The sequence below is a fragment of the Podarcis tiliguerta genome (genome assembly GCF_965153285.1).
Source record: "Podarcis tiliguerta genome assembly, chromosome: 13".
In the NCBI taxonomy this organism is placed as follows: domain Eukaryota; kingdom Metazoa; phylum Chordata; class Lepidosauria; order Squamata; family Lacertidae; genus Podarcis; species Podarcis tiliguerta.
Genome location: NC_139546.1, coordinates 15,708,756 through 15,734,502, shown reverse-complemented (window position 1 = coordinate 15,734,502; position 25,747 = coordinate 15,708,756). Strand labels below are relative to the sequence as shown.

The 25,747-nt window shown below is 43.7% G+C and overlaps 1 protein-coding gene across 2 annotated transcripts; it reads right to left on the bottom strand.

Moving 5' to 3' along the window:
- Nucleotides 1-1,511: 1,511 nt before the first annotated feature.
- Nucleotides 1,512-25,384, bottom strand: LOC310661763 (vomeronasal type-2 receptor 26-like; the record flags this gene model as incomplete). 2 transcript variants are annotated; one of them, XM_083408169.1, is made up of 5 exons in its annotated part: nucleotides 25,269-25,384; nucleotides 15,925-16,779; nucleotides 4,238-4,465; nucleotides 3,028-3,154; nucleotides 1,512-2,410 (listed from the first exon to the last, which is right to left on the bottom strand). In XM_083408169.1, the coding sequence occupies exons 2-5, from the start codon at nucleotides 16,714-16,716 to the stop codon at nucleotides 1,512-1,514; spliced, it is 2,046 nt and encodes a 681-aa protein (XP_083264295.1). In that variant the 5' UTR covers nucleotides 16,717-16,779; nucleotides 25,269-25,384. The 2 variants fall into 2 exon arrangements, with proteins under 2 accessions (XP_083264295.1, XP_083264296.1); XM_083408170.1 differs by lacking the exons at nucleotides 15,925-16,779; nucleotides 25,269-25,384 and adding exons at nucleotides 5,470-6,095; nucleotides 7,228-7,912.
- Between the last annotated feature and the right edge of the window lie 363 nt (nucleotides 25,385-25,747).

Below are 25,747 nucleotides of genomic sequence, written 5' to 3'. Positions count from 1 at the left end.
GCAGGTAAACCCATGGGGCCAAGATGAATTCTAGACACTGGTAGAATTAGACTGGAAAGGAACAATTGTGAGCAGACTCTGAGTGATTTCAAGCCATGGCTGTGATGATGGACATACGGTCCGTTGGGCCCTGTCTGCAGGCCTTTTTAGGACCCCTAAATATTCAGCTCAATAAACAGAGAATTGAAAAATTGGAAGGGCCCATCACAGGTCATCAAGGTAGACCTCCTGCAATGCAGGGATCACAACTAAAACATCTGTGACATGCTGGGCGGGTGACATGAGGAGGGCGCAGCAGGAAGGGCACATGCCCATTCCATCCTCCTGCCGCCCTGCCAGCCCCACGCTGCTTTGAGGGGCTGGGATGTGGGATCGGAATTGCAAAGCAGAAGAGGGCTGGCCTGGGTGGTGTGAGGATCAAAACGTGCCCTTGGAAAAAACTGTGCCCAGGGCAAAGACTGCCCTTGTGATTTCAGCTATACCCTCTTTTCTCACATGCTGCTTTGTGAAGAGGAAAGTGCATTCAAGAGCAGAGTTTGAGACACAAAGGGTATTGTGAGCTCGGCCCTGACTCTCGGATTCCAAGGATGCAGCACTAGACTTCAAACCACAGGCCTGTAAGGGAGGCAAAATTTAAAACAAAACTTGAGGTAGGGAATTTCTGTCCTGGCTCTTCTTCAACTACTTCTTCATACAAAGGGGAGAGCTGCATGTACACTTCTGAGCTCAGAATTGGTATATGTGGCATCTCTCACTCTCTCTGGAAAGAGGGGTATTTTCCTCCTTTTCATTTTCTCCTCATAGCATAGAGATATTATCTCTTGATGCCACAGATGAGCCAAAGGGTTCTGTCCTGGGCCTGTTGTTGTCATACCAGACCAATCTCATTTCTTTTCTTTTTTGTGGCATTACAAGTGTGGTGGATCAGGAGAATGCTGTGGTCATAGTCTGTTTAGAGTTCAGTCAGGCTTTTGGCAAAGTCCCCCATTATATTTTCACGAGGTAAAATGTGTGCTGAACATGTGTACAGGAGGGCAGCCAGGAAGATGATGGGTGGTAAACCAAGCCTTATGAGCAATGGTTGAGGGAGCTGGGTATGTTTAGCCTGGAAAAAGGAGACTGAGAGGAGATATGATACCCAGCTTCAGATACCTCAAGGGCTGCCACATGGAAGATGCAGCAAGCCTTTCTCCTGCTACAGAGAGGAGGACCCAAACCAATGGATTCAAGTTACAAGAAAGGATGGAGGTGGAGTTTCTGAGCATCTCCACACTTTCTTCTGTGAAATTGGTGGTTTTTTGTGTCCACAAGAGTTCCTCAGTTTTCCAATTGTGCCCTTGGGCTCCCAAAAGTGATGACCACATCTCGGGGTGGGGGAGAACCATCTGATATTTTTTTATGCACATAGCAAGTTCAATAAACAAATAAAATGAAATTATATGAAGGAGTCGGCAGCAAAATCATTACCCATGTTCTGGGGTAACAGAAAAGAGTGACAACAGGGTACTTTGCTATTTCTTCTTTATTAACTGCTGTTTGTCATTCAGATCAGGCCTCAATATGATAATGTAGCATTTGGGGAAAAAGATGGAAACCAGTAAACCAGCACTGGAGACCAAGATGGAGAAGATCTCCACAGCCACCATGTGTTTTCCCTTGGAGCTCAGGTAGACCGGAACAAAGGAGATCCAAACACTACAAAACAACAACATGCTGAAGGTGATGAATTTGGCCTCATTAAAGCTGTCAGGCAGTTTCCTGGCTAAAAATGCTACAACAAAACTGACAGTGGCCAGGAGGCCCATGTAGCCCAGGACACAGTAAAACATGGCAGCTGACCCTTCATTACATTCCAGAATAATTTCTCCCGTCACAGAGTGCTTGTCAAAATGGGGGAATGGGGGAGAGGTTCCAAGCCACACAGTGCAAATACCAGCTTGGATAATAGTACAAGTCAACACAATGGCGCTTGCCAGTCTTTTCCCCACCCATTTCCTCATTCTGGATCCTGGTTTGGTGGCCATGAATGCCAGAACAACAGTAATGGTTTTGGCCAACACACAAGAAACAGTCACTGTGAAAACCACACCAAAAGCCATTTGTCGGACAAGGCAGGTCACTCTGTCTGGTCGGCTGAGGAAGATGAGGGGACAGAGAAAACAGAGAACGAGAGACAGGAGGAGAACGTAGGTGAGGTCCCGATTATTTGCCCTGACAATCGGTGTGTCCTGATGCTTCATGAAGATGGCGAGGGACAATATGGTCAGCAAAGAGGAGAATACAGAGCCAAAAGCTAAGCTCATCCCAAGCGGTTCTTCCAAAGTCAAGAAGCTGATGGACTTTGGAATGCATTGTGTTTGGTTCCTGTTTGGATAGTGATCTTCTGAGCATCCGACACAGTCATTCATGTCTGAAAAGAAGAAAGGATTCCCTTTAAGGGTGCAACTTGAGAGTAGGTATGCATCCTCCTGGCAGTATGGGACTTACCAGTTGGATGTGCAAGAGACAATCCTTTTCAGACACAGGAGTGACTAGCATGGGGAGAAAGGGCTGTGGACCCCCCTCCCCCAGACAATGATCTCACAGTCTCTTGCCTGGACAGTAAGGAGGTGGGTCTGGACAGCAGGAGGCCTGTGCTTTGCAGGTGCACCGGTGCAACTCATCTCCATCACCACCCAGGTAATCCAGTGATAGAAAACCTCTGGCCCATGGGGCCATTTTAGCAAGTTGCACCTACCGGCCCTGTATCTGATGTCATCTCTGATGTTAGGTGAAGGGCAGGTAACAGTGTGCTTTGTAAACCCCAACCATCATCTGATCATTCGGGCTTGCAAAGCACCTCTTTGAAAATGTTTGGCCCCGATGCTGGGCCATCAGCTGGTTGCAATGAAGAGCTCCAAGTCTGTGAACTTCAATGACCATAGATATCAGAACTACATCAATAGCAACAACTGTGACACCTTTCACTCTGCCACAGACCCTTCACAGGAAATCTGAGTTATCTGAAAGCTACCTAATGTCTCCTACCTTTCTGGTATGAAATCTTGCCTTCTGAACATGGAGCACAGTCATAGCAGCAGAATTTCTCCCCTTCCTTCTTTTTTCTCCTAGTACCAGAAGGGCAATTTTTGTTGCATTGAGAGAGGGGTGGCACCTGTGAATTTTAATTAACCATTAGGAAATGTTTAGCACAGGGGGAATAATGGACCTTTGGAGAATCTGAACACCATTTTCTGGGCTGCAAGGGATCAAGTGGATGGGAGAAATGGCCTGCTGAATATTAAGAGAAATTTGAAAGCAATTAGCAGTCAACAGCCATTAATGGCATCTAATGAGGCAGAAGATGTTTTTGTGGCTCTGAAAATGAAGTTATGCCCATTTCAATGTGTTTTTTAAAAAAAATAAAATTAAAAGGAGGGAGTTAGGGAGTCCACCTGAAGGGTAATATTATTATTTGGAAAAATACATTTCTTATAAGACTCAAAAGGTTTTAAAGTAGAGATGAGAGGATGTTTTGATATCCAAAGTCATTTAAATACCGTAAGCTGCTACCATATACACTGTCAGGTTCCTTCCGTTTTTCCAGCTGAAAAAACACAAATGTTGGGGACTGAAAACCCCAGACTAAATACACTGGGCCAAGAGACAATTGTCACACAAGTTAAGCAGCCTCAAAACCAAGGATAGTGCTGGACTCTGCCAGACGTCTGCTACTATATCTTGAGAATTACGGGCCTCCAAACCAGGCATTCTCTGCAGAAGTCTGCCCCGTCTGTCTCCAGGCTCAGCTCCCTTTTCTTTCTCCCCAAAGAAGTTGGTTGGAGGTTAGGCTTAGGTCACACTCTGCTGGCCTAGAAATCTTTAAAGAATGTGCTAGACAGGGACGTGGAAGACCAGGGTTCAAATGAAACTCATTGGGTGAACTTGGGCCAGTCACTGCTTCTCCCAGTCTACACTGCCTTACAGGGTTGTTGTTAGGATAAAATGGGAAGTAAGCACAGGGCCTTGATCTCCTTGCAGGAAAGGTGGACTAAAAAATGCAATAAACAAACAAGCATATAATAATGAACTATGTCCTGGCCTGCTTCAAGGCATCAGAGCCCCACAACATTCATAGAGGTTTTCATAAACAACAGGTGAGGAAAAATACAGGATCCATGTCTCAAGTAGGCTTCCAAGATGCAAGCATCACATTTAGGACACACTGGAATTGCAATTTCCTGAAATCATGCCCCACCTGGTGAAAACTCCTGTGCCACACCATTTTGTCTTCATTGATGGAAAACTCTTTTCCTGGGGGAGCATCCAAATTCATCCATCCAACCTTCATTCTGATGAAGGAGTTATTTGGGAAAGTGACCAAGTTGGTAATATCGAATCCAGCTTCTGATTCCCTGTTCTCACTAAAAGACACTTCTTCTCCCGCACTGTTGTTAAATGAGACACTCCTAAGAAATGGGTGGAGCTGCATTGAGATGGCAGGAAAAGGACAATTGTTTAAAACTCAAACTTATCTTATGTTCAGCGTCGCCTTTAAGGTGCCATTGCCTCTTCCAAGGCAGTAGACAAGATTTCATATAATCACAAAATAATAACAATAGCATTAATAACAGTAAATTTTTCATCTCTCTTTCCTCTGTAGATTCCTCCGTATAGGACTAAGCCACACTGTATACGTATTTCAAAGCTTAAACGGGACTTCCAAAATCATCATGCAAACATCTATGAAGTTCAATGAAGAGTGTAAAAATGAAAGAACAGGAAAATGGGGGGAGGGTTAGACTGAGGCAAAACAGGCAAAACAGGTGTTCCTGTTAAGACTCTAGTTGAGATAGAAATTGTCATTGACAATATCACACCTAGCTGTTTTGAAGAGCTGAAGCTCAGGTGAGTGGGTTGTATCCGGTTTTTTCAGAAATGATCAGAAATGATAAATATTACTCTAAAAAGATGGTTTGTTGTCCAAAATGAATGTCACTGTGTATTTCTGATGATACCATTGCAAATATGTTGCCAAAAAAATTGGCAAGATTAAAGTGGCAGCATTCATAGTAATTGCAACTCAATAGAACACAGCCCAAAAATCTGATGCTGGACACTTTGTACCACTCACTCTGGAATATAGCTATAACAAAGATAATCACAAATAATTTGAGATTCTGACGACTAGAAACGTTTTATATGATTTGGCATATGCAGCAGAAACAACGTTTTCAAAACAATACTCTCCCCCAAAACCTGGCAAATCTGGAACTATGCTTCGTGATCTGATACAATTGGACTTAATTGGGACTTTAAAGTCTTTATTTAACTCACGTGCAACTACACACCCTACCTGCCTATTTTTCAGTTTGGGTATTCTTCTTTCAATTTTTGACTGTTGTTAAAATTGCGTTATCTTTGCTTTATCAACAATATAAAATGAAATAATAATTGAAAGATATACAACAACACCAAAAGAACCATTACCTGCCAAGGCTGCAATTTGTGAAGCTGCGGTCTCCATCTTCTCACAATTCCTCTGTCTTTTGCCCTGGATCTGTACATGGCATCATGCAGAGCATGTGCCACAACATAGACAGCATTGTAGATGCTGTAGCTGTGGCCAGTCATGCTCATCTCAAAGCCAGACGAGGGGAGGCTGTCCAGCTTCTCCAGTCCAGTGCAGGGTTCACTGAACTCAGTACTGGATTTGGAAAAGAAACAATAGAATGTCTGCAGCCAGAACTGCTGAAGAAAACCATCTTCACCTGCCATGAAAGGATTGAGGGAGCGAAGAAGGGTCTTGAATCCTTGCACCTCCTTTGAGTGCACTGTGAAGCAGATGGAGCCATGAAATGGTTGCATACTCTGGCTCATTTGAAAGGCCACTGCTGAGAAATCCAGTTGAGCAGTCATAATCCATACCTTCTCTATAGATGTCACATTTTCTGCACCCCCTGCCGCTAGCCATAGTTGCAAAAAACCCATGGACTTGGCTTCTCCATAGACAATGACAGCATTGGCTTTGCTTTCCGCAATAGCAAGATAGGCTTGGAGCCACTGGGAGATCCTGTCATAATACTCTTCAAAATATGTGCCTTTTGAAATTCTCTCTGCAAAGGCCAAGCAAATGCCTCTCTGAAAAAGCCGAGTTTGCAGGATTTCCATAAATTTCTCTCCACTCTCACTATCCGCAGCGAGCAACCCAACCCACGTCCATCCAAAGTGCAGAAGTAACTCAACAATCCCAGTGTACTGATGGGCTTCATTGGGCACCATCCGGTAGAAGGAAGTGGATTGGCTTTGACCAGCATCCTCTGGGGCAAAGGAGCCATAAGGGAGCTAGAAGGAAATGGATACTTAATTCCCATTAATGCAGTAGAAACATTGATTATGCGTGGATAGCAATGATGAAACAATTGTGCTTTGGACGCACTGTCTTAGTAAGCCCGTCAGGGAATGGGCAGATGAGGAGGAGTGGTACCTCAATAACATTCCAGAGAGAAGGAAGCGGGGAGAGTATGGTATGGTGGTTTAAGATGGGTCACACCCGAGAAGGAAAAATGACCTGGGAAACAATAGGTGATGAAGAACAGGAGCAAGGGAGCAGTCAGATGCATTAGAAACAATACAGTAGCAAAGTGACATTCTCTCTCAAGAGAGTTTGTCAGAGCCCCCTCCTTCCACAAGGATCAGACATGCTCTGCAGAACCCAAAAGAGAATTGTCCTGAGCAGTCACCATAGGCAGCAGGAGGCATCTGATTTCTAGGCAGAAATTGTCAGGGGGGTGGGGTGATACTCTGAGCAACATTAGCTCACGGGTGAGAGCATACTTTTGTGTCTTCCTGTGAATTAAAATGAATCCATTAAGAAGCTCTCTCTGTGTCTCTGATTTCACTAGGTAGATAACCAGTGAGCTGTTGACGGCACCCGTGACAGCCCCAAATTGTCCAGGTCAAATTAATTAAGGTAATGTACAAGCGAATGATGAGCAGCCTCCGTAATTCATCCTGGTTGGAGTCTACCTGAGGCCGGCAGACCAAAATGTGTATAAGAGTATCTGCAAAATACTCCATTCATACCCTCTGAGGAACATGCACACGTTGGGAAATGGATGAAGACGGATGAAAGCTTTTATTGAATACAATCTGAAATTGTCAAGAGGGCTATTATGGAATGCAAAACTTTTCTCAACAAGACAGAGGAAAGAAGAATGATGGGAAATCACCATGTTTGACTCTTACCTGGGGAATCTTGTAGACACCTAAGATGGCTGCCATGTGGAGGGAAACCTCAAAGTCAAGTCCCCCAATGACGGCCATCAGATTTTTCTGTTTGTCACACTGGTAGTTGGGTACGAATCTGTAGTGTGTAGAGAGCAGCTCCAAAGTGGCCCAGTAGGTCATCCTTTCGCTGAAGTAACTATCAAAGATGTGGAATCCTAATGTGACATTAGGTAATAGATTGGAATTCTTGTTGATTTCCTTGACTGCAAACACCAAGGCCAGAATTTGCTGATAGTATTTTGGTACAACACTGCAATGAGAGTTGGACATCAAAGCGTTTTGCTGTGTACCATTTTTTGTCAATCTGTTTAAGGAAACTTAGGTTCCATGTCTTTCTGTGCTAGGGAGCAACAAGGCAGCTTACAGGCAGATTTATTTAAACCAATAAAGAATTTGTTTTAAATACACATACAGCAAAAACTGCACCGCACTATTCACTCAAGTGAAGCTTGAATTCCACTAAGATGGCGAGATCCTAGTAAGCCAGGTGTCCTTCAGCTTATATTTGCGAAGTTTGTACTTCCTGCCTAAGTGCAGAACCTCACATTTGTCCCTATTGAAATTCATTTTGTTAACCCAATCCTCCAATCTGTTAAAGAAATCTTGAACTCCAAGGCAATGCCTACTCACTTTCTAGGTCATATTTGTTATCCTGTATTAAAAGCTCCAATTCATCTTGCTTGTTTCCCATACCCTGTGCCTTTTTGTAGAGACAACTGAAACTAGGAGTCATTCCCTCCAGCTGCTTCCTTCTTGTAGTTTGTTGCCCTTTTGCAGGTTTCTGGAGCCCCACCTCAGTTTCCCATGCATCCATGAAGCTATTGCCCCCAAACCAGGCAACCTTCTGTTGCCTGTAACGTTTTGACAATTACTCTGTGTACTTTTTCTTTGAAGATTCTGTAAAACCCAATGGTAGAGCATCTGCTTAGCATACAGGTCGGGCTGGGGCAGACCCCTGTCTGAAATTCTGGAGAGCCACTACTACTCTGTGCAGACAGGCATGTACTAGGTAGACCAATGGTTGCTACTAGCCATTCACCCATTTCCCAGAATGCTGGGTTCTCTAGATTATGACACCCATGTGACTAGTTGTGGTCATGGCTGCTCCTGTCCATTAAGCACTGCTCTGGTAAATGGGGTGGGGGAGCTTGGGGGTGAGAGAAAAACACACCACCCAGAACATAATGTCATATCTCACTGGAAGACTGCTCTTTCTTTGATTCCAAGCTGGATCCTAGACAATCCACCTCGTTCCTACAGGCATGACGAGAAAATTATTGTCTGTCTTGATCATTTTAGATGTTAAAATTCAGGTGGTGGGGAAGGTTAAGTCTAAGACTGATCCTATGTTCTGAGGGGTGGGAGTTATTTTGCACCCCTCCCTATAAGTAATAAATCCCCACAGCTAAAATAAATAGAATATATTTATGAGCCCACGTGGAAGCTTAGGAATTAATATGACATAGGAACTGAAAATTTGCGATACTTACAATGGATTAAGAATCTGATGGATGGATGGCCATTGTATGAAGGTTTCATAGTCAACAGAGGACAAGATGTGAGAAGTTAGTGCACCAATGATAAGGTCACCTGGCTGATAGTACTTGTGTGGGATATGGAGGTGACTGATGCTCCGAGGATTGACATTTGACAGATTCACCATTTGAGGCAGCAAGAAGATTAGCAGCATCAACACTGCCATACTAGGAACAATACACTTTCCTGGACAGAGATTTCCCTGTTTACAGCTAATCAGCATTGGCATTAGAAACAGCCTCAGTACAGCAGCTTGCCTTGAATGGCACTCTCCGAATGCACCAGCTAAATTCCCAAGACCTAGGATCCAACTCCAGGGGAAAGCTCACTAAACGAGTCAGCAGCACCTTAGCATTTGCTGGGGATGGCAGAGAGGATTTTAATTCTTTTTAGACTGGATTCCTGGAAGTCTATGGAGGTCTAATCAGAAGCAGATTATTACCATGTAATTGATAATAACAGGGGAGAGAATAATGATCCCTTTCCCTCAGCTGGTCCATTGGAAGTAGCAGAGACAATGATCCACACAGAATAATCCCTCAGCAGCCTCTTCAAGTGTTTTCAAGGCATTGTAATGAGGGGGAGCAGGAACAAGCCTGATGCCCCTTCCCCTCCATTGCATCCCTGCTGCCAGTTTCATCACCTACTGTGTTCTCATAACAGAGCCTCTGCAGTTTTCTCTACTCACTGTACTTTCTTACACAATGCAGAACCCTAAAAGTTGTCAATCACTCAAGAGAATCTACACAGGTAGAGAAAGCTCCTTGCTGGGAATAAACAAGGACCTCTGACCTGCAGCAGTTAGGCCAACCAAGCCTCTCCATTGGGCTCATGGTCCAAACCACATTCACATGTCCATCAGCTGATGTTATGTGAGGCCAGGCATGGGGCAGGTAAACCCATGGGGCCAAGATGAATCCTGCCACTGGTAGAATTTGGCTGGAAAGGAACAATTGTGAGCAGATTCTGAGTGATTTCAAGCCATGGCTGTGATGATGGACATACGGTCCGTTGGGCCCTGCCTGCAGGCCTTTTTAGGGCCCCTATATATATTCACTTAATAAACAAAAAAATGTAGAATTGAAAGGAGCCCCCAAATGTCATTATGCTCAACCCAGGGGAATGCAGGGAATACAACTAAAGCATCCGTGACAAGCTGGGCGGGTGACATGAGGAGGCTGCAGCAGGAAGGGCACATGCCCATTACATTGTCCTGACGCCCTGCCAGCCCCACGCTGCTTTGAGGGGCTGAGATGTGGGATCAGACTTGCAAAGCAGAACCGGGCTGGCATGGGTGGTGTGAGGAGCAAAACGTGCCCTGGAAAAAACTGTGCCCAGGGCAAAGACTGCCCTTGTGATTTCAGCTATACCCTCTTTTCTCACATGCTGCTTTGTGAAGAGGAAAGTGCATTCAAGAGCAGAGTTTGAGACACAAAGGGTATTGTGAGCTCGGCCCTGACTCTCGGATTCCAAGGATGCAGCACTAGACTTCAGACCACAGGCCTGTAAGGCAGGCAAAATTTAAAACAAAACCTGAGGCAGGGAATTTATCTCCTGGCTCTTCTGCAAGTACTTCTTCATACACACATGTACAATTCTGAGTTCAGAATAGGTATATGTGGCATCTGTCACTCTCTCTGGGAAGAGGGGTATTTTCCTCCTTTTTATTTTCTCCTCATAGCAAAGGGATATTATCTCTTGATGCCACAGGGGTGCCAAAGGGTTCTGTCCTGGGCCTGTTGTTGTCATACCAGACCAATCTCATTTCTTTTCTTTTTTCATGGAATTACAAATGTGGTGGATCAGGAGAATGCTGTGTTCATAGTCTATTTTGAGTTCAGTCAGGCTTTTTGCAAAGCCCCCCATGATATTTTCGTGAGGAAGCTGGTAAAATGTGTACTGAACATGTGCAGAGGTGGGCAGCCGGAAAGATGATGGGTGGGAAACCAAGCCTTATGAGCAACGGTTGAGGGAGCTGGGTATGTTTAGCCTGGAAAAAGGAGACTGAGAGGAGATATGATACTCATCTTCAAATATCTCAAGGGCTGTCAGATGGAAGATGCAGCAAGCTTGTCTCCTGCTACAGAGACTAGGACCCAAACCAATGGATTCATATTACAAGAAAGGATGGAGGTGGAGTGAGCAACGGTTGAGAGAGTTGGCTATGTTTAGCCCGGAAAAGGGAGATTGAGAGGAGATACCCAAACCAATGGATTCAAGTTACAAGAATGGGTGGAGGTGGAGTTTCTGGGCACCTCTACACTTTCCTCTGTAAAATTGGTGGCTTTTTGTGTCCACAAGAGTTCCTTAGTTTTCCAAATGTACCCTTGGGCTCCCAAACATGGGTAGCACATCTCGGGGGGGGGGGGGAGAGAACCATGTGATAAATTTTTTTTATGAACATAAGAAGTTCAACAAACAAATAAAATGAAATTATATCAAGGAGTCAGTATATGAACATAAGTTCAACAAACAAATAAAATGAAATTATATCAAGGAGTCAGCAGCAAAATCATTACCCATATTCCGGGGTAACAAAAAATAGTGACAACAGGATATTTTGCTATTTCTTCTTTATTAACTGCTGCTTGTCATTCAGATCAGGCCTCAATATGATAATGTAGCATTTGGGGAAAAAGATGGAACCCAGTAAACCAGCACTGGAGACCAAGATGGAGAAGATCTCCACAGCCACCATGTGTTTTCCCTTGGAGCTCAGGTAGACCGGAACAAAGGAGATCCAAACACTACAAAACAACAACATGCTGAAGGTGATGAATTTGGCCTCATTAAAGCTGTCAGGCAGTTTCCTGGCTAAAAATGCTACAACAAAACTGACAGTGGCCAGGAGGCCCATGTAGCCCAGGACACAGTAAAACATGGCAGCTGACCCTTCATTACATTCCAGAATAATTTCTCCCGTCACAGAGTGCTTGTCAAAATGGGGGAACGGGGGAGAGGTTCCCAGCCACACAGTGCAAATACCAGCTTGGATAATAGTACAAGTCAACACAACGGCGCTTGCCAGTCTTTTCCCCACCCATTTCCTCATTCTGGATCCTGGTTTGGTGGCCATGAATGCCAGAACAACAGTAATGGTTTTGGCCAACACACAAGAAACAGTCACTGTGAAAACCACACCAAAAGCCATTTGTCGGACAAGGCAGGTCACTCTGTCTGGTCGGCTGAGGAAGATGAAGGGGCAGAGAAAACAGAGAAGAAGAGACAGGAGGAGAATGTAGGTGAGGTCCCGATTATTGGCCCTGACAATCGGTGTGTCCTGATGCTTCATAAAGATGGCGAGGGACAATATGGTCAGCAAAGAGGAGAATACAGAGCCAAAAGCTAAGCTCATCCCAAGCGGTTCTTCCAAAGTCAAGAAGCTGATGGACTTTGGAATGCATTGTGTTTGGTTCCTGTTTGGATAGTGATCTTCTGAGCATCCGACACAGTCATTCATGTCTGAAAAGAAGAACAGATTCCCTTTAAGGGTGCAACTTGAGAGTAGGTATGCATCCTCCTGGCAGTATGGGACTTACCAGTTGGATGTGCAAGAGACAATCCTTTTCAGACACAGGAGTGACTAGCATGGGGAGAAAGAGCTTTGGACCCCCCTCCCCCAGACAATGATCTCACAGTCTCTTGCCTGGACAGTAAGAGGATGGGTCTGGACAGCAGGAGGCCTGTGCTTTGCAGGTGCACCGCTGCAACTCATCTCCATCACCACCCAGGTAATCTACTGATAGAAAACCTCTGGCCCATGGGGCCATTTTAGCAAATTACACCTACTGGCCCTATATCTGATGTCATCTCTGATGTTAGGTGTAGGGCAGGTAACAGTGTGCTTTGTAAACCCCAACCATCATCGGATCATTTGGGCTTGCAAAGCACTTCTTTGAAAATGCTGGGCCTCGTTGCTGGGCCATCAGCTGGTTGCAATGAAGAGCTCCAAGTCTGTGAACTTCAATCACCATGGAAATCAGAACTACATCAATAGCAACAACTGTGACACCTTTCACTCTGCCACAGACCCTTCACAGGAAATCTGAGTTATCTGAAAGCTACCTGATGTCTCCTACCTTTCTGGTATGAAATCTTGCCTTCTGAACACGGAGCACAGTCATAGCAGCAGAATTTCTCCCCTTCCTTCTTTTTTCTCCTAGTACCAGAAGGGCAATTTTTGTTGCATTGAGAGAGGGGTGGCACCTGTGAATTTTAACTAACCATTAGGAAATGTTTAGCACAGGGGGAATAATGGACATTTGGAGAATCTGAACACCATTTTCTGGGCTGCAGGGGATCAAGTGGATGGGAGAAATGGCCTGCTGAATATTAAGAGAAATTTGAAAGCAATGACCTGTCAACAGCCTTTAATGGCATCTAATGAGTCAGAAGATCAAAAATCAAAGGGAGGGAGGGAGTTCACATGAACAGTAATACTATTATTTGGAAAAATACATTTCTTATAAAATTCAAAAGGGTTTAAAGTAGAGTTGAAAGGATGTTTTGACATCCTAAGTGATTTAAATAAGCAGCTACTGTATACACTTTCAGGTTCCTTCAGTTTTTCCAGATGAAGAAACACAAATGTTGGGGACTGAGAACCCCAGACTAAATGCACTGGGCCAACACATGTTAGGGTAAAGGGACCCCTGACTATTATGTCCAGTCATGGGTGACTCTGGGGTAGCAGCGCTCATCTTGCTTTATTGGCTGAGGGAGCTGGCGTACATGGTCATGTGGCCAGCATGACTAAGCCGCTTCTGGCATACCAGAGCAGAACATGGAAACGCTGTTTAACTTCCCACTGGAGCAGTACCTATTTATCTACTTGCACTTTGGCATGCTTTTGAACTGCTAATCCCAGACTAAATACACTGGGCCAAGAGACAATTGTAACACAAGTTAAGGTAAAGGGACCACTGACCATTAGGTCTAGTCACGGATGTCTCTGGGGTAGCGGCGCTCATCTCGCTTTATTGGCCGAGGGAGCCGGCGTACAGCTTCTGGGTCATGTGGCCAGCATGACTAAGCCGCTTCTGGCAAACCAAAGCAGCGCTTCGAAATGCTGTTTACCTTCCCGCTGGAGCAGTACCTATTTATCTACTTGCACTTTGGCATGCTTTTGAACTGCTAGGTTGGCAGGAGCAGGGACCGAACAATGGGAGCTCACCTTGTCACTGGGAATCGAACTGCCAACCTTCTGTCTCCAGGCTCAGCTCCCTTTTCTTTCTCCCCAAAGAAGTTGGTTGGAGGTTAAGCTTAGGTCACACTCTGCTGGCCTAGAAATCTTTAAAGAATGTGCTAAACAGGGAAGTGGAAGACCAGGATTCAAATCCCCACTTGGCCATGAAACTCATTGGGTGACCTTGGACCAGTCACTGCTGCTCTCAGTCTACACTACCTTACAGGGTTGTTGGTTGTTAGGATAAAATGGGAAGTAGGCAAAGGAAAGGTGGACTAAAAATGCAATAAGCAAACAAGCATATAATAATGAACTATGTCCTGGCCTACATCAGGGCATCAGAGCCTCAAAACATTCATAGAGGTTTTCATAAACAAGTGGGGGGAAATACAGGATCCATGTCTCCGCTAGGCTTCCAAGATGCAAACATCACATTTAGGACACACTGGAGTTGCAATTTCCTGAAATCATGCCCCACCTGGTGAAAACTCCTGTGCCACACCATTTTGTCTTCATTGATGGAAAACTCTTTTCCTGGGGGAGCATCCAAATTCATCCATCCAACCTTCATTCTGATGAAGGAGTTATTTGGGAAAGTGACCAAGTTGGTAATATCGAATCCAGCTTCTAATTCCCTGTTCTCACTAAAAGACACTTCTTCTCCCGCACTGTTGTTAAATGAGACACTCCTTAGAAATGGGTAGAGCTGCATCGAGATGGCAGGAAAAGGACAATTGTTTAAAACTCAAACTTATCTTATGTTCAGCATTGCCTTTTAAAGTACCATTGCCTCTTCCAAGGCAGTAGACAAGATTTCATATAATCACAAAATAATAACTATAGCAATAATAACTGTAAATTTTGATCTCTCTTTCCTCTGTAGATTCCTCCGTATAGGACTAAGCCACAGTGTATATGTATTTCAAAGCTTAAAATCATCATGCAAACATCCATGAAGTTCAATGCAGAAAGGGTATAAATGAAAGAACAGGAAAATGGGGAGAGGGTTAGACTGAGGGAGAAACAGGCAAAAAAGATGTTCCTGTTAAGACTCTAGTTGAGATACAAATTGCCATTGACAATATCACACCTAGCTGTTTTGAAGAGCTGAAGCTCAGGTGAGTGGGTTGTATCCGATTTTCTCAGAAATGATAAATATTACTATAAAAAGATGGTTTGTTGTCCAAAATGAATGTCACTGTGTATTTCTGATACCATTGTAAATATGTTGGGGAAAAAATTGGCAAGATTAAAGTGACAGCATTCATAGTACAGTGGTGCCTCGCAAGACGAAATTAATTCGTTCTGCAAGTTTTTTCGTTCTACGAGTTTTTTTGTCTTGCGAAGCACCACTGTGTATTGACGGTTTCCCATAGGAATGCATTGGCAGTTTTTTAAAAAAGGCGCAAGACGTCCGTCTTGCAAAGCAAGCCCATAGGGAAATCCGTCTTGCGAAGCAACTCAGAAAACGAAAAATTCTTTCGTCTTGCGAGTTTTTCGTCTTCCGAGGCATTCGTCTTGTAAGGTAGCACTGTAATTGCAACTCAATAGAACACAGCCCAAAAATCTGATGCTGGACACTTTGTACCACTCACTCTGCAATATAGCTATAACAAAGATAATTTTAAAAAATTGAAATTTTGACAAGGACTAGACACGTTTTGCATGATTTGGCATATACAGCAGAACCAGCATTTTCAGACCAACCCCCCACAAACCTGGCAAATCTGGAACTATGCTTGCTGATCTGATAAAATTGGACTTAATTTGGACTTTAAAGTCTTTATTTAACTCATGTGCAACTACACATCCTACCTGCCTATTTTACAGTTTGGGTATTCTTCTTTCAATTTTTGTCTGTTGTTAAAATTGTTGTCTTTGCTTTATCAACAATATAAAATGAAATAATAATTTTTTAAAAAGAGAGCCATTACCTGCCAAGGCTGCAATTTCTGAAGCTGCGGTCTCCATCTTCTCACAATTCCTCTGTCTTTTGCCCTGGATCTGTACATGGCATCATGTAGAGCATGTGCCACAACATAGACGGCATTATAGATGCTGTAGCTGTGGCCAGTCATGCTCATCTCAAAGCCAGACGAGGGGAGGCTGTCCAGCTTCTCCAGTCCAGTGCAGGGTTCACTGAAATCAGTACTGGATTTTGAAAAGAAACAATAGAACGTATCTTGCCAGAACTGCTGAAGAAAACCATCTTCACCTGCCATGAAAGGATTGAGGGAGCGAAGAAGGGTCTTGAATCCTTGCACCTCCTTTGAGTGCACTGTGAAGCAGATGGAGCCATGAAATGGTTGCATATCCTGCCTCATTCGAAAGGCCACTGCTGAGAAATCCAGTTGAGCAGTCATAATCCATACCTTCTCCATAGATGTCACGTTTTCCACTTCCCCTGCCACTAGCCATATTTGCAAAAAAAACAAGGACTTGTCTTCTCCATAGAGAACAACAGCATTGGCTTTGCTTTCCGCAATCATGTAATAGGTTTGGAGCCACTGGGAAATCATGTCGTAATACTCTTCAAAATATGAGCCTTTTGGAGTTCTCTCTGCAAAGGCCAAGCAAATGCCTCTCTGGAAAAGCCGAGTTTGCAGGATTTCCATAAATTTCTCTCCACTCTCACTATCCGCAGCGAGCAACCCAACCCACGTCCATCCAAACCGCAGAAGTAACTCAACAATCCCAGTGTACTGATGGGCTTCATTGGGCACCATCCGGTAGAAGGAAGTGGATTGGCTTTGACCAGCATCCTCTGGGGCAAAGGAGCCATAAGTGAGCTAGAAGGAAATGGATACTTAATTCCCATTAATGCAGTAGAAACATTGGTTATGTGTGGATAGCAATGACGAAACAAGGAAATAAATAGGTTTTTTAATATAAATGTAGCTGAATGATTGGTCCTGTTTGGAAAGCAATGACCAACTAATTGTGTTTGGGACCCACCTCTCCTACAAGGCCCCACACTGTCCAGTGGACACTGTCCACTGTCCAAAGTAATTAAAGGAACGGATGAGCACTCTGCACCCCTGAACTTCGTTTCACTCCATATAGGATTGGCATACAAGCTATTTTGCACACATACACAATGCGTAGACAGTTTGCCGTGCATAAAACTCCAGTCATATCTTCTGATACACACTCAGATGTTGAGTGGAAGATTGATTTGTATTTAGTATATTTCTATGCTGTTTTCCATTCAAATGAATCCCAAAGCAGCTTACAAACAATAAATAAAAATAACATAATAGAACGTCACAAGTACAGCATAAATAATTAAGAAATCATTAGTAATCTTCCGCTTGGACTACTGCAATGCGCTCTACGTGGGGCTACCTTTGAAGGTGACTCGGAAACTACAACTAATCCAGAATGTGGCAGCAAGACTGGTGACTGGGAGTGGCCACCGAGACCATATAACACTGGTCCTGAAAGATCTTCACCGGCTCCCAGTATGTTTCCGAGCACAATTCAAGGTGTTGGTGCTGACCTTTAAAGCCCTAAATGGCCTCGGCCCAGTATACCTGAAGGAGCATCTCCACCCCCATCATTCAGCCTAGACACTGAGGTCCTCCTCCGAGGGTCTTCTGGTGTTTCCCTCACTGCGAGAAATGAAGTTCCCGGGAACAAGGCAGAAGGCCTTCTTGGTAGTGACGCCCTCTTTGTGGAATGCCCTCGCTTCAGATGTCAAGCAGATAAAGAACTATAAAACTTTAGAGGTAAATGTAACTTTTAGAAGACATCTGAAGGCAGACCTGTAAGCTGTAAGCTGCTCAGAGTGGCTGGGGAAACCCAGCCAGATGGGCAGGGTATAAATAATAAATGTATTATTATTATTATTATTATTATTATTATTATTATTATTGTCATCATCAAAACAATCACAATATTAACAAATAAGCAACTAAAAAATAACATCACAATTACGGCATAACTCATATTACATGATTAACAAATCAATAAGGCATTTATAATGCACTCTCTCCTCCTCCTCAAGTTCATCACTGAATGCAATTTGAAATTGTCAGCTGGGCTTACATCCTTCTGAAATATGAAACTTTCTCAAGAGAACATATAAGTAAGGATGAGTTATGAAGCCACCATGTTTGTTTCTTACCTGGGGAATCTTGTAGCCTGTTAAGATGGCTGCCATGTGGAGGGAAGTTTCAAAGTCAAGTCCCCCAATGATTGCCATCAGATTTTTCTGTATGCCACACTGGTAGTTGGGTACAAATCTATAGGGTGTGGAGAGTATGTCCAGAGTGGCCCAGTAGGTCATCCTTTCACTGAAGTAGCTGTCATGGATGTGGAATCCTAATGTGACATTGGGCAATATCTGAGGGTTCTCATTGATCTCATTGACAGCAAACACCATGGCCAGAACATGCTGGTAGTTCTTTGGAACGAGCCTGCAATTAAAGTTATACATCTACTTTTATATTGCTTGGTAAAGGTAAAGGGACCCCTGACCATTAGGTTCAGTCATGGCCGACTCTGGGGTTGCGGCGCTCATCTCGCTTTATTGGCCAAGGGAGCCGGCGTACAGCTTCCAAGTCATGTGGCCAGCATGACTAAGCCGCTTCTGGCGAACCAGAGCAGTGCACGGAAACACCGTTTACCTTCCCACAGGAGCGGTACCTATTAATCTACTTGCACTTTGACGTGCTTTTGAACTGCTAGGTTGGCAGGAGCAGGGACTGAGCAACGGGAGCTCACCCTGTCGCGGGGATTCGCACCACTGACCTTCTGATCGGCAAGTCCTAGGCTTTGTGGTTTAACCCACAGCGCCACCAGCAGCACGAGACCCCTATTAGCTAAAGTGTTACCTCAGGTTAAGAACGGCCTTGGGTTAAGAACGGACCTCCGGAACGAATTAAGTTTGTAACCAGAGGTACCACTGTATTGTTAAAGTTGCAAAAACAAAGAGGATAGGACTGAGTGAGGGAGAAATTTTTGGAAAAACACTGGGATTATCAGCTCTGCTCAAGGCATGACAGATTGCAGCAACAACCGGGGAAAGATTGACATACAAGGACAGGAAGAAACATCATGGGCAGAATAAATGTCACACACAGGAAGAACAACGATACAGTATGAGCTATTCACTTGTAGTCTTATAAATTACTTAACGTGTCAACACAAATAGAAGTTATAAATATTGCAGCTGTTGTATTACTAATTACTAATATGATGGGAATGTCGTTGAAATCAATAAGATTTTGGAACGCAGAAACAAAGTATATCACCAAGCCATTAATTCTAGCACACGGGGGTCACCTAAATTATATAATTTGGTATTTGGGATGGTATTATAATTTGGCAATGTTATAATGAGGCTATTATTGGATTGTTGTTATTGGAAAATTAATAAAAATTATTATCAGAAAAAAAGAAAGAGAAAGAAAGTTATACATCAGGGAGATACGCTGTGAAACATTCATTTCTGTTTTTAAGGAAATTTAAAATCGAAAGGCATAGAGTATAAAAGACACAAAAGCATCTCACAAACAGATTAAAACGAAAAGAATGAAAACAGCAATAACAAAGCACCAAGCCTTTCCTAGAATGCATCACCTGTGCAGCGGCTTTTATTCACTCATTCATTGTTAGAATTTTAGCCCCTCTTTCAGAGCACAGTCTTCCGGGGCACTTCACAAAATCAGAACAGCATAAAGTAATTAAATCCATTATATCAGCTCTGCCCCTTAGGCTGCAGACCTATGCTCATTTATTGTTAAACTCGATAGGACTTACTACAGAGTAGGCATGTATACAATTGCACCGGGAGTCTTAGATTTCCAGGTTAGGTAGGCTGTGGCCAGTGACACTGCCTCTCTTTTAAGAACTGCTTTAAAAAGTAGGGTTGAGATGGGAGAGGACAGCACATCACTGTGAACACAACCTCACATTTTTGGGTGCTTCCAGACTCGCTATTATAGCATGTATTCAGATATATTGAGCTGCTATCACACCGCAAGGGGAAAAAATCTTTGAAATGGTGAAAAATGCCTAGTCAACATCATCTAACTTGCCTGCAAAATTTGTGCAAACCAATCTGAATGAATACTCAATGAGCAGTACAGCTGGAAGCAATCTCACTTGGCAGACTGATCTCTGTTTTCAAGCTGGATCCTAGAAAATCTGCTTCGTTCCTACAGACCTGACTTCATTGGACATTGGAGATTCATCAACAGTCTTTGATCCTTTTAGATGTTAAAACTTTCATTTAAGCTAAAAAAATTGTTAGCCCAAAAATGGAAAATGAGCGAGGTCCCAACTGAAAAAAGAATGACAATTTAAACCGATGGAATATCAGCTTGCAGATCTAACATACAGAATTAGAGAGAAAGAAGAACTTACATTTAAAGAAGATTGGGAAATGTTTATTGAATATATGGGGGGAATTGTGTACACTTGAAAAAGTTGGCAGCATTGAGATAAATTCAACAGTGTAAATAAGTTTTGATGGATGGAATAATGGAATACTGAATGGCTTGGTTGGGAAGTCAAGGAGGAGGAGGTTAAATCTGTAATGATCAACTGGGCCCAAGCCTTTGGCTACAACATTCCAATGAGTGCCTGGGAAAATTTATGGAAGGTTAATATGAAATTCACCGCATGTTACACTCTAAAAGAAAACTTTATGAAGATGCAATTCCGTTGGTACCTGACACCACTGAAATTATCAAAAATGTGTAAGAATATTTCAAATATATGTTGGAGGTGTGCGGAGGCGGAAGGCTCAATGTTGCACGTGGTGGATGTGTAACAAAATTAAGGGATTTTGGAGTGTTATTTACAATGAGCTTAAAAGAATGTTTAAGGTATCCTTCTTTAAAAAAAACCTGGAGGCTTTTCTCCTGGGGATACTTGGCCCAGATATACCTAAAAATGCAACAAAACAAAAAAAAACTTGTATGCTACAGTTGCCACAAGAATACTAATTGCCACAAATTGGAAAGGAGAGGAAATCTCAACAAAGCTGGAGTGGCAAACGAAGTTATTTGAGTACGCTGAGTTGGCAAAAATGACAGACAAATTGAGAGGTAATACTGACCAGGCATTTATTAGGAAATGGGACATGTATAAAAAAATACCTTATTGAATATTTTGACAATATGACATCAGTGGCAGTTCTGTGTAAGTTCTGTGATAGGATGAATAATCATGAAAAACAGTAATACGGATTAAAATCAATAAAAAGTAAATGAAGATTAACAGTGCGCTAGATTAAGTGGTAAATACACAATGTGGTGACAGAAAGTCGTTAGAAATCTAAGAATAATGTATAACGAAACGATGTAACAAATAGTTTCACTTATTTTTTGCCATTAACTTTTATGCTTGTTATTTCTTTTTAATCTCAATAAAGCATTAAAAACTCTTTAAAAAAGGAGGGGGGTAGAGAAAGAAAGAAAAATAAATTCCTTACAAGAGACTAAGAATCTGATAGATGGCCTGGCATTCTTTGAAGGTTTCATGGTCAAGAGAGGACAGAAGATGAGAAGCAAGTCCACCAATGATAAGGTCACCTGGCTGGTAGTACTTGTGTGGGATGTAGAGAAGATCACTGGTGGTGCAGTGATTGACATGTGACTGGCTCACCATTTGTAGCCGCAAGAATATTAACATCACCAACACTGCCATACTCAGGAGGAAAAAACTCTTTTCCTAGACAGCAGCTCCCCTGATTCCACCAAAAAGCATTAGGAGCAGGATCAGTAGTGGTCTGCCTTAAACACTCAAGAGAAAAATTAGCACCGAGCTAATGAACGCTGCCTCGTCTTCTGTTCTTAGCATTTGGAGTGGCATAGAGGGTTTTCATAAACGCCTTTAGGCTTTTGACGTTGCTCTCTGCAAATCTTTGGAGGTCTAATCAGAAGCAGACTGATAATGACAGGGGAGATAATAATGATTCCTTTGCATCATGTGGTCCATTGGAAGAAACAAAGACAACATGTTTGTTAAATCTTACCAGATGTGGCCTCTCCGCCTTTGTGAAGCAGCAATGTCCCAGGGAGAAAGAACCACAGTAGCCATCTTCAGATGTCCCTCACATCCCCGTCATCAGCTCCATCACCTACCATGTGTTCAGAAATGAACTTTGTTCCACGATCTTCCTCAGCTCATATAGGTTTTATGTGCGGTTCAGAGCCAGTGCCGAATTTATGTACAAGCTAAACAAGCTATAGCTTAGGGCCCCACTCTCTTGCGGGCCCCAAAAAAATTAAAGTGGGGAAAAACTGGATGTACATTTCCAAAGTATAAGATAAAAAACAAATAAAATAAAACCTACATACAGCAACAGTGTTTTGTGTTGTGTAGGATCCTATGATATAAGTAATGGGCCCCGCTGCTAGCCTGCTCCCTAAAATATCACTGGTTTGCTCCTTTCTATTTAATTACTTTGATAAAATACATATTTTGTTAGGTGCAAATGGCTTTAGATACCGATTAGATCCATAAATGACCATATAGCATATATTCAACACAAAAAATGGCGACAATTTGTTGTTGGCAAAGGACAGCTGGACATATAAAGGGTCCCATTACCTTCAGTAGCTTAGGGCCTCCTCAAACCTAAATTCGGCCCTGTTCAGAGTCCTAGAAAGTTGGGGTTGTAATTCATGCCTGGAACTTACACAGGTAGACATGTTCTTCCCCTTACAACTCACAAAAGTTGGTGACACAGGTGACAAGGATATGATGCATAGGGCATGTCCAGTAGGCTCTTTGCTGTCCACTCATGTGACTGTAATTGGCAGAAAGAAAAATACAAAGGCAAGGGCAGTCTTTGGTAATATGGCACCCTGAGCAAGGACAAAATGTGGTGTCTCCCCTCCAAAATTTCTTATTTTCATGCCATCCTCACCCTCAGGTCCTGTTTCCTCTCATTATTACTTTTTTGGAGTTCTGACCTGTGGCTCACATTTTCACTCATTTTCCAAGTGACCCACACAGGTCAGGAGAAAGCGTGTTCTCCTTCATGGAGACCACGTGTTGCTGTGGGGGCCGCCAGGACACTCCAAAGTTGGGGCGGGCTAATTCTTCGTTGGCCACTGATGCGATTGGGGCTTCCCTTGTTGTTGGGAAGAAGTTAATGTTGCTATTTGTGGATTGACAGCCAGAAATGCTAAAACTCCTTGCACGAGGCTAGGGCTTCCTCTTTTCGACCGTGCATCGGATTGCCCGTCCCCCCCTCCCTAGAATTAGGGTTGTTCGCTTTGACCTTGCTATGCCTGTCATGGGGTCGTCTGCTCTTGGGGCAGGGGCCCGGTAGAAATTTTGTCCACCTGGCTGATTGGCTGGTGCCATTTGGTTTTTGCCTACTGCATAGCAAATCATCACAACTTGTAAGGTTGCGGTTAGGCATTGGTTTATGGTTTGGTTGGTTGAAGGGAAGTGGTTGAGTGCCTGCCCTTGGCAGGTTGAGTGCCTGCCCCTCTAATGCTGCTGCTGCAAGGGATTCCGTTAAAGGAATTGGGGGCTAACTATTGCTTGTCCACTCTGTCAAGGGGGCTCGGGCCATAGCAATGAGCTCCTGGTTGCATTTGGGGTGAGGGCAGGTTCCCTGCTCCGCGTAACCCCAAAATGTATTCCCCTATTCTGACTTTCGCATTGTGCGGAATGTCAGTCTGTCCCCCATGGTGGGGGCAGATAGTCGCAACCAATGCCTAAGCAACCACTCACAAATTTGTATTTCAATAAAGTTGTGGCCAAAATTATGCCAAAAATCTTAAACAAAAAATTCTGTGTGATGTGTGAGTTATTTGGGGTGGCCCTGGGGACCTCGACATGCAACAAAAATGGCTTAAAATGGCACATAGGTTAAGAGCTGGAAAATGGCCAAAAATGTGACCTGCTGGTAGAAGCTCAAGAAAAAAACAAGGGCTGCAAATATGACCCATAGGTCAGGAGCCAAAAAATGGCATTGAAAAACCCCAATCTCATGGCCTTCAGGTCAGGAGTTTAAAAATGGCCAAAAAGTAAAATAAAATCATTCTGCCTTAGATCTGTATCAGTGGGTCTGAGGTAGTGCCAGCCGATGAAGAAAATCAGGTTGGCGAGAGCTTGAAAGAAGTCTTCTCAGCAAGACTCTTGAGTGAACTCTCGTGTGTTCAGACCCAGAAACCACCCCCCTAAATAAATTCACACTTGACACAAATTTTGGTTTTTGGCAGTATTTAGACCACAACTTTATTGATTACAGAAAGTGATTGGTTGCATAGGCTCTGGTTCGACTAGCTTCCTGCCATGCAGGTAGTGCTGACCCAGGGTTCAGGAACAGGTCAGCCAAGGGTGAACACCTGGATAAGTGGAAAGCCGGGAACTGGCTAACTCCGCCACCCAAATGTCCCCCCTGGACTCAGGCACGGGCACAACCCCCTCTCAGGGGTTGACCAAACCATCAAGTCCCTGGATTCCTCTAACGGAATACCCTTCACATAGGGATGGTGAAATATACTCGGAGTCGAGAGTGGATTTCATGCTCTTTATTCAGCTGATAGTGGTGAGGAGGAATGGAAGTTCCCCCACAATATCTGCTTTATATACATTATTTACACAATGGGCTGCACATGATTGGCTAATTCCGGGATTCTCCTGTAGGCCAATCAGGTTGTGGATTCACTTCCACCCGAAGCTGGATTGGGTGGCTCCTGCGGACCAATCATACTGCTGCATTGTTCTAGGACCAATCAGACTGCTGCATTCTGAATCCTATTGTTCTAGGACCAATCAGACTGCTGCATTTTGGATCCTATTCAACACAGTACATAACAGATGGCGAGAGCGAGAGCATTCCCCCATCCCTATCACCTGAACCAGAACCTATCCACAACCTTACAAGTTGTGATGATTTGCTACACGGCAGGCGAAACCCAAATGGCAACAGCCAATCAGTCAAGTGGGGAAATTCCTGCCCCTGTCCCAATGACTGACGACACACGGCGGCATAGCAAGGTCAAGCGCAAAGCCCTAAAAGTAGGGAGAGGTGCAAATGCATGCGCCGAAAGAGGAAACTCTGGGTCACATGCATGGGTATAAAGAGGTTCCTCGAACCGTTTGGACTGCGTCCCATTGGCCAGATTGCACCCAGCTATGAGGGACCTACCAATTGGGTGTTGTGGCTGACCAATCGTACCCACCCACAACACAGGGTGTCGATTTCCAGGTCTCCGCAATACGTGCCCTCTTTAAGGAAGGACCTGATTTCTCACAGAAATTAGGATGGCTCTTGGATTTTTTAAAAGGACCGTTACAACTTTACCTCTTTATGCTGGCTTTCAACGGTGACATGGACATAGCCAAGGGGGGCAGGGAGGAGCAGGTGCCCCCCTAAATCAATAAAAATCAATAAAAAATACTTATCTAACTGAGGTTATGCCCCCCCCAACATAAATCCTGTCATAGCTGAGTATGACTTGCTGGATTGGAGTGTCGTCGTGTTGGTTTTATGCCGGTTTTATTTTGTACAGTGCATTTTTGGATGTGGGTTTGCTTTAGGGTATTTGTAAGGCACAGTGAGGAGCAACAAAACAAACATCTAAAAATCAAGAATGCACAATGTAGTTGAGAAAGCTGCTTGGAGTCGCTCCCCCCCCCCCCGCTTATACAGCTTTGTTAAAACGGTTTATAACGGATAAAAAGGGAGCCGATTTAAAATCAAATGTCTGTTCTAGCTCACGTAAGTTTATTTGCACGGGCAAATCATTAGGCAAAAATGCGCCCCAATCCAGTCCGTGGCAC